This window comes from Capsicum annuum, unplaced genomic scaffold (genome assembly GCF_002878395.1).
Source record: "Capsicum annuum cultivar UCD-10X-F1 unplaced genomic scaffold, UCD10Xv1.1 ctg1716, whole genome shotgun sequence".
In the NCBI taxonomy this organism is placed as follows: Eukaryota; Viridiplantae; Streptophyta; class Magnoliopsida; order Solanales; family Solanaceae; genus Capsicum; species Capsicum annuum.
In genome coordinates this window covers 264,847-274,841 of record NW_025822807.1, presented here as the reverse complement: position 1 = coordinate 274,841, position 9,995 = coordinate 264,847, and the positions used below count along the sequence as shown (strand labels likewise).

General features: G+C 33.7%; 1 protein-coding gene across 1 annotated transcript; it reads right to left on the bottom strand.

Moving 5' to 3' along the window:
• Window positions 1–3,495: 3,495 nt before the first annotated feature.
• LOC124890431 (PHD finger protein ALFIN-LIKE 6-like) lies at window positions 3,496–7,599 on the bottom strand. Its single transcript, XM_047402280.1, has 4 exons — window positions 7,576–7,599; window positions 7,385–7,479; window positions 4,967–4,986; window positions 3,496–3,728 (listed from the first exon to the last, which is right to left on the bottom strand). The coding sequence occupies exons 1-4, from the start codon at window positions 7,597–7,599 to the stop codon at window positions 3,496–3,498; spliced, it is 372 nt and encodes a 123-aa protein (XP_047258236.1).
• Window positions 7,600–9,995: the final 2,396 nt, after the last annotated feature.

The window sequence follows — 9,995 nt, the reverse complement described above, 5'->3', positions numbered from 1 at the left end:
TCAAAATTATTTTTTTTTGTAATGGTTGTTGCACCAAATAATTCTATTTTTATTCTGTCGAAAACCTTAGGTCCAATAAAGTTTGAACAGACCATAAAGTTAGAAAAAATGGCATCTTCAACTCTCTATTGATCGAAACTAGCGACGGATGCACAATCTAACATAAATCATTACATATATTAGAATGATGATTAGATCATTCAAAAAAATTATTAATTAAAATAAAAACTTTATTATAATTATATTTACTGCATCCTTCGGAGGGTTGAAGAGATCAATAAATTTTATATTTTTATCAGTTTTGGCCGACAACCATCTCAAGATTCTTGGACGGAAAACTTCTTCCTGGTAGTTCACTTGTTATCTCAAATAAGGAATGACTTCAAATTACCAAGCCTATAAAATAACACCAATAAATCAAAACCATTATTAAGTAAAAAAAATGAATGATATCATAATAAAAGAAAGAAGCCATATAAGTTGATTGTCTTTGGCGCTAACGGAGTCAACAAATATTTGACAGTCATTTTGAAGCTTTCATAACCCCAAGGATAGTTGTTAAATGCCTCAAGATCCTCAGAGAGCTTTATTAAACCAACACTTATGTTGTTGTTAATGTCTCTAGCCCGAATAAGATTATGTACAAACCAAATCAAGAACAATGACTGTTTGTGCTTCTTTGAAAGTCTTTTACCTTTCAACTCTTCTATCAAATTTTTATTTCTAAAGCTTGGACCAACAATGGACACTAGGTCATCACGATCACATGACTTGCCTTTGTCTTTTTTGGGTGTGCGGGTGATTTTTGGGTTCGAATAGGTATAAATTAAGAAGGAGAATAACATTTTAGTCCAGTAACTATGGCAAACTTCTTCCAACCAAAACAAACAGGCATGCCACAGTAATTTATCCACACCTCATTCATCTTATCTTTGTTTTCATACATAAACCTACGCTTAAGAAGTTCAGATACTATTTTCATTTGGAAACGAGCATTGTTGTCCTCCGGCAAATCAAGATATTTTCCAAAGCAACTGTCCCTAAAATAAGCATTCAATTTTTATTCTCGAAGTATTTTTCTGAAGGCATCAAAAGATTTTCCCATGGCTGACTTAACCATAAAATCACCCGTTAAATATGTGGCACCATCGCACTAAATTCTCATAGGATAATGATCAATACTGAAGGGTTTGACCAACTCTTCGGCGAAAGGGCTATTGGCATTTGGATCATCTCTTTTGAAACATTCCTCCTTCCCGTACTATTGGAAATTATCCCTATGGTGACGGTTGCAAAACCTTTTCCATAGCTCTACCGCAACGATTCAGCAAGCGTCCTCTAGGTGGGCATTGTAATAGGTCTATGGCAACGGTTTATGTGACAGTTTTCTGAAACCATCGCCATAGGTCAAGCTATGGCGACGGTTGTCTGAAATCATTACCATAGCTTGACCTATGGTGATGGTTATTTTTTGACTTATTGAGATGCCTATTTTCATCTATTTCAATGACATTAAACAGTTGCAACAACATCTATTCCGATGCTTTTGTTATTCTGTTACAATGTTTTTTGAGTACCTATTACAACTATTTGAGTACTTAGTGGAACGACTATTTTCATCTATTGCAATAGTTACCAACCGTTGCAATAGATTCTATTGCAACGACATTAAACCATTGTAATAGCATCTATTGCTACATTTTTGTTATTCTGCTTCAATGTTTTTTTACGACCTATTGCAATGGTTTATTGATCTATTGCAACAATTGTTACCACATGTTATTAAATTGAAACGATTAATATAAATAGCCACTCATATTAACGTAAATATTTATTTACATACATAATAAATTATAACACAATATATACACATCACAAAACAAAATCATTCGTTAATAATCTCATAATTCAAAATATGATTAAGTTCTACATATTTCGCAAGCAGTAACACAACTTACAACCAAACATCATTGTGAGGTCCACGTTATCACACACTTCTCCATCTGGTATCAATTATGATTTTCTCACATCAACCCAAAGTCTACTCTGAACTATTCATATATCCTGAAGAAGTAGCTGATCTCTCTGGTCCGCAGTTTAATAATGTAAGACATCGTCTTCACTTTTATTATGGCGGTGGTACCATCGGATAACTTCTACCAAATTCCACTTGCTTGAGACTTGAGATCGACTTGAATGAAAGATTAAATAGCTGAGAGCGAAAATTTCCTAGAAGATAAATAAAGAAGGAACTATCTCTCTACATTTTCATAACCAACGAGTATATTCTCCAGATTTCCCAAAGTCTTCTCTAAGGATAGGGGAGAATGGTGTATCAGGAAATCATAACAAGTCCAAACATATTAAAAAGGAAGAGAGGCTTACAAAGAAAAAATAGAAGCATATATATCTCCTCATTGTCCAGCCAGATATCAGATAGTATAACAAATATATCATTTAAAACATTTTTCTCTAGCTCTGCAAGTCTTAGCTATAGCAGAAGTTAGGGAAGTCTCATATCTATTTAAGCTACCACGAATAGTTGCTATGGTATTTTTTCTTTTCTATTAATGAATCAAGTCAAAAAGGATACAATTTCCTCTTTGGTAAGAATACCACCACCAAAGAAGTCTAGGCCTGCAAAAAATGCCATGGACTTTTCTCTGTCCTCTAATGGAGGAAATTTACATGTCCTAACTGCACGATACTTTTAGCATATTAGCTATAAACTAAACCACCAATCATATAATTAGCATAACCAAACTCAACCTTAAATTTGACATCAAATTTTATGTGGTGGCTTATTGGTTGAATGTGAAAAGAATTTCTTTTGTTTAGCAAGTCTTATAAGGATGATACCTCCCCTATGCCTTATCAATAATTAATAAGGAAGACTGGGCTAAAGATAACTTTTTCTTAATTACTTAAGATTGCTAATAAGTAAACAGTCAGCACATAAAAAAGATATTAGAGCACGTCATCTTTGAAAAGCTTTTTATGATAGAACTTTGATTGTTGACTAAATTACTTATGTGATTTTTCAATGAAAAGTATCTCAGCTATGGAACCAAAAAAGGGACAGCAACCACAGAGGTTTATCTCCCTAAATTAATCAATGAAGTACACAAGTTCTAGCTATGCTAAATGCTTGGGGAGATGAATTTTAAGAAGCATGAGGGGAATTACAATGGGAAAGAAGTAATTCAACTTATGCCACTAGATACACCCCTGAAAATAAAGAGACACAAGCAAAAATACCTAATAGACACTGCAAAGATAGAGTTTAAAACAAAGGGTGGGAAATCCAAACAAAATTTAATAGGACAACACAAGATACAAGAGTAATTTACATTTTTCCAAAAGATACCCGGGCCTCCAATGTCTTCCATCAAACATGATAAACATACATATTCAAATGAAATACAATAGATAGGAAGCAAATTCAAGCTGTTAAAACAATATAGGTGAAATCTAAATGTAATAGATGTTATACTATTACCTAGCACTCTTGCAAAACCCAAATCGTGCACCAAAGTAGACTGCAACAGAAAGCATCCATGAATCCCTATGAACAGCAACAAGTGATAACCAGTCTTTTTCTTGAATTCCATCACGTGCAAAATTTATTCCCAATGCTGGATCTGGAAGTTCTAGAGGCACCTCCTCCACCGAGAGGTTTACTTCCCATGTTTCATTAGGAATCCCATAGAGACACAAGTTCTCCTTTTCTGAAAGTAACACAAATGGTATAATTCAGAAATTACCATAAACATTTCATAATTGATCTTCATAAATGATCTAAAAAAACAAGTATTGAACATCCAATGAGGGAAAATAACAAAAAGCCTCAAAACAAGGAAAAAGAAAGGGGAAATTGTGAAGCGAAGGGAGAAGACTAATGCAACACAAAAGCAAAATCTATTATCCTTACAACTCCCTGGTTGAATAAACAATCCACAAAATCTTAAACAACTTTGTGATCGATCTGACTAAGAACGTTTAAGAGAGATATATCTATCATAAGGACTAACAACTATTTGATATATAGAAGTAGTAGTCTAGTGATATACATCATCACAAAGGTCAAATCAGCAGTTCCCGCAAATGGGAATAAATAAATAATAGCAATGAAATAAATAATGTAAACCAGTTCTTCAAATAGGGTTCTTTACAGAGACTATAGAATAAATACAAACAACTTATTGTATTAAAGAAAGAAGTTAAATGTTTAGGATAAACCTACAGATATGTTTCACTACTATATCACAAATACTTGCTGGCACAAAAAAGCACCTCAAAACTGCCAAATACAAAATAAGGATTCCAAATTATTTTTTTCACAGACCACACTGCCCCCCCCCCCCCCCCCCCCCTCTTCCAAAAAAAAAACCAAGAAAGAGAGAAAAAAGAAGACAAGAATACTTATTAATCATAAGGTGACAATATAGTATACCCCTCAGCCCCACATTGATCAAACACTTCCACCCACTTTAACTACACAACCTCCAGATGCCTCAAGTGTGTGAACAACAAATGCATCTACCTAAAACGGTCATGAAAAAATGCTTCCAACACTACATTTACATGCAATCATATGCTCTTTTACCCGGCCCACATTATTAAGTATAAACAAGATTACAAATGGTTGGGGACACTGCAATACTGTGATGGAGAAATGATGATCACTGCTACATAAAAGAAGTTTTACATCTCTACTTCCTTGAGAATTGATAAACAAGATTATGATGAAAACACTTTTGACAGTGACATTCTCACTAAATGACATAAAATTCTAAGTAGTAATCTCACTTTTACAACTCATATTCTTGAATGCAGTTTGAAATCATGATAATTCTGTCACAATAAACTGCTTAATAAAAATAAGCTCTTTCCAGTCCTAAATAACAAACAGCCAAGCAAGACATCAAATGACAAAATGATGCCAACAGTCAGAAAAAGCTCTAACCGTACGTCTTACGGCACCGCCTGAAACAACAAAATTGGAATTACAAAACCAACATAAAACAGGACAAGAAGCAAATTGTAAAATTCTAAATTGGTGAGAGCCACAAAGTCCTAATCAAGTGGCTTAATCACTTTTACCACATTGACAATGTAACTCCAAGTTACACTAACAACTTTTTTTAAACAAAAAAGGAAAATAGGAATAGGAAAAAAATATTCCTAGAAATTAAAAGCTATAGCTTATATGAAATATACTACATTTAGAAATACTCCTCGAGCTGAATAAAACAGAAAAACTTCAAATTTGCAAAGATTGATAGAACACAGTAATCCAATCTAAAAAATTGAGCAACAGAAACTCACCAGGATCACACTGCTGATAAAACTTTTCAACTTTTGCAACAATATTTTTTTCCCCAAAATAAATAAATAAATAACATCATAATTAGCAAAGCCAACAATTCAAGAAACACCTAAAAAGAACTTATGCCAAAAAAATAATAATAAAAGTACATGAAATTATTGATTTTTTATTTAAAAAAAGAAACAGGATTAGAAACCTGCAACCAATGCTTTGATTAAATCAGTTCATCACAGCACATGTCTCACATATATAATAAAATTTTAATTGTCTCAACTAGAATATACAGATCCATGAATGTCAAAGTCATTAGCACACTACTTTCAAGTATCCCATCAGTCGTTACCTTGCACACTATTTACTAGTATCCCATTAGAATCAAAGAAGAAGAACACTATTACCATCGGTGGAAACTAGTGCTGCTAAATAGAAATTTCTCTTCATATTTATACAACAATAATGCAATTAATCAATCCCTGCAATAGCTTCAGATATGTGAAAATCATTCTGCTATAAAGAATTTTCTAACCTCAACTAAAAATTGTAATTCATCAATGGTGCTCACCACAGTCCTGAACTCAACTTACAAAGCAATACAAATTGGTGGAACTCTTACTATGACAGCCAAGAAAAATCAACACAAGCAGCGAGGGGTATCATCTTGGCTAAAAAGTATGTAGCACATACCTTTGAGTTGTATCATCGTGCAATTTTTTGCAGCACTGTTGTAGCTAAAGATTGTAAGTTCATTATCATAGCTTTTAGTTGAGAGTCTCTGTAGCTAAAGATTGTAAGTTCATTCTCATAGCTTTTAGTTGAGTCTCTGTTGTTAAATAGCGACTGATGTTGAGAGAACATACCCTCTGTCAAAGGCATAATACAATTAGCCTAGCAAGCATATGTTATAAACTTGACGAAGAGAAGGCATAAATAAGGAAACAGATAAAAGATCAAAGAGACTGCATGTGTCAAAATGAACATAGCGCATCTCTTTCTCGACCTCCCCTAAACCATCCCATACTTGTTATCCCTAATACCAAACTAAAGACAATCTATAAAGAGCATATCCCATAACCAAAATTTTTCTTCTAGACTTCAAGATTATCCAAAAACATCTTTTGAACTCCTTCCAAACACTATCTTGATCAATAAAAATACACACATACCACCATCCTAGCAATCAATAAGTAAAAGTATTCAATTTTAGCCTTCTTTATTTGCGTTTATAAATTAAATCCCTTGTCCTAATTGATAACTAAACATGCAACTAGTTGAATCTATTATTTGATAGTTGGGGCTCAAAATCTCAAGCTGAATACTAGCTCTTAGGAGAACAATAGTAGTAGCAACGACTGCAGTCAAAGTTAATACCAGCCCAAAAGATTCACTGAGATGGCTACCTAGCCCCAATAGCAAAAACTAGTGCAGTATGTTTAATAAATGCATTCTTTCCTAAATCTCAACTTTTTCTCATACTATTTCAACTTCACAACAACAAAAAAGGGATTGGGAAAGTATAAGTAGTTACAGCCTTCTTGCGAGTACTCTTTCTCTCTCACTCACCTTACCAAGGTCCCCAATTTCTCTCACTCTTTTGCTCCTAGGAAGGGGGCAGAAATAGCAAGACGACGCAACAAGAATGGGCTTCATGATTATCTATGATCACGATAGTTCATGAAAGATGGTTATCAGCAACCTAATTAGAATTGTAGCTAATGACGTAAAAAAATAGCTGATACTTGGATATTAGACACTAGCCCCGAACTTCTTAACAGGAAGGTGATATTCTCTGAGACTAGTGGCTATAAAGATGATAAATATTCATATTCATTAAAGACTAAACATCACATCACATGTTCAGATATACGATTACAACCCAGAGCATATATTACACAGCTAGTTCAGCTAAATAACATAAGAGGAGTTTTTGTCAAACCATAATAAACATAGTAACCAAAATATATTGGACAAACAGAAACCAAAACGATGGTGTTGCATGTTACCATTTATTCATACCAAACTATCCATCACCCTATAGCACAAACATTAAATATCTACTTCTGCTCTCCAATAATAAGATCCATGACAACACGCTGGATGCTTCCATTATTCTTCTTAAACAGCTGCTTGTTCATTTCTTTATCACAAAAACCCTGCACTCACAAAATCAGTATACAAGTCAAACAACCTACAGTTCTTTCTTGCACAAGTTAACTGAAAGTTATTTTTTAATGTCCAAATTAACCTACCATCTCCTCCAACTCTACGAGCATAGGATCCCACTCGACAACACCTTAGAGATCATCAACTGACAACTCCAAATCATACTTATTTTTCCTCAAGATTTTTTTGTTTAGATCCATCATCATGACAACATCAATGATTCAGCAGTCTTTTATAGTGATTTAAAATAGAGATTTACTTCATTGGCATAAATCATCAAATAGCTTATAAACACATCAAATAAATACAAAAAACACTCAAAATGAGAAAAGACAGGTACCTGACCTTTAAGTAAAAGATTAAACATGGATGTTTTGTTCAGCAGTGGAGGAGATGAAGTTAGAATAGCTTCAAAATTGAGCTACGATGGTCGCACTTTCCGGTTTCATGAAGTGGTGGTCAAAGCAGATTCAAAATCGAGGTTTGGTTGTTGGAGTAGTAATACAGTGGTCAGATTAGTGGTACAATGGTCAGAGTATGGTGGCCGGAGTAGTGATACGGTGGTTGGAGTAGTAGCCTTATAGTGAAATTTTGTGGTGGGAATAAATAAACCTATGTGGTGGGAATAAAAGGGTTTATTTTTTGTGGCCTTATAGTGAAATTTTGTGGTGGGAATAAATAAACCTATGTAATAGCTTTTTTATCTCAATTAAGCATTGTCATAGCTTATTCCATGGCAACGGTTTAGGCAGTTATTGCAATAAAACACCTCATTCCAATGGTAACCAAATAATTGCAATGCTTATAGCACCAAATAGTTTTATTAGAATAATTATTTTTGCAACGGTTGAAACTATTGCAATAGACCCTCTATTGCAACGCTTTTGGAACTGTCGCCAAAAGATTCGTTACAATAAAGGTAATTTCTAGTAGTGCTGTGTTCACCGTGTTTTGCTCCTGATTGAGATAACGCTTGAAAAGAAAGCTCATAGAGTGGTGGATGTAGCCTAGCTGCTTCACTTGTTCCTTTACTTAGACTTGATTCAGTTTTTGTTCTTTTGGGAGCCATATTATCTAAAATTAACAGAAACATAAAAAATATATTATAGTTGATTAATGTATCATTAAAAAGGATAACAGTAAATCTAACGAGCAAAATAGTAAAATAACAGTTTCAACAGATCACTTATCTGTTGCATCAGGTAGTATTTTTGTTGCAGCATATAACAAATCTTTTGCAGCGGATGAGCAATCTGTTGCAATAATACAAAATGTATCACTCATCTTTTAAGATAGATAAATGGTCGGTGCAATAGATCAGACATTGTTGTAACATATGAGTGATCTATTGGAACAGTAAATAACCTGTTACAATGGATGAATAATCTGTTGCAACAATACAAAATATATCACTTATCTGTTGAAAAAAATGAATAGTCTGTGCACCAGATCACACATCTATTGCAACTAGGGGTGTTCATAGGTTGGTTTGGATCGGTTAGTGGTTAAAACCATAACTAAAACCAATTTAGTTGGTTTTTTAATTTCTAAAACCAAACCAAACCACAAAAACAAAATAACCGTTGGTTTGGTTCTTGTCGATTTGGTTTGGTTTTTTTGGTTTTTTCGATTATTGACTAACCTACTCCAACCATCTCTAGAATAAAATCCTTCTTTTTACCCATAGAAAAGAGTATCACATTGAACAATTTCTCATGGAATATTTGTACAGTGATGAACAAATGACACTATAATCTCTTAAAAATCAGAAAAAACATATTAAACAAAACCAACATTGAGATGAAAAGCACTAGCTTTGTATTGTAGGCACTAAGATTATCCAACAACATACAAACACATACATGTACATTGTAACACAGAGCTTTGTATTCTGTCGCAGTGTACTGCAAGATGAGACAGATTTGGGAAAATTTGAGTAATCTATTTACTTTATAGACTAGATAGGTAAGCTAATCATATAGGGAAAATATTAAATAAACAAGGAGACATAAAACTACCATTTGAACCAAGGACCATGGTAACTCATTTGAAAGATGCTTTGTTTATGTAACCGAAGATGAAGCAGCATATGGATTACAGTTTCAGTCATCATTCATGACATCTCTCTTTGGTTATTCACAAACCATACATCAATAAAAATTCAGTAACATTTAATAAAACCCCTCTGCACCACTGTCGTGCTAAAGTTACATCCCATGAAACTTTGAGATTTTACTGTAGAATAGAATCAGATTTAATCGCCAAAAACATCCCACAAAAAATAAAGAGAAGACTATACTAGGAAAGCGAGCGTAAATGAGATATAGGGGGTTAAGAAACTAAACAAGAAAATATTGCAATATCAGAGCTAGCCGAGACTCCTTTCAATGCAGTGCGGTGTTGCCTTTCAATGAAGATGAAAGAAGCAACAATTGATGTACTATATATTGTGAAAGCTAAAGTAGAAAAAGTGAGGTAGGGACTGTAGGGTTAACTTATTAGTAAT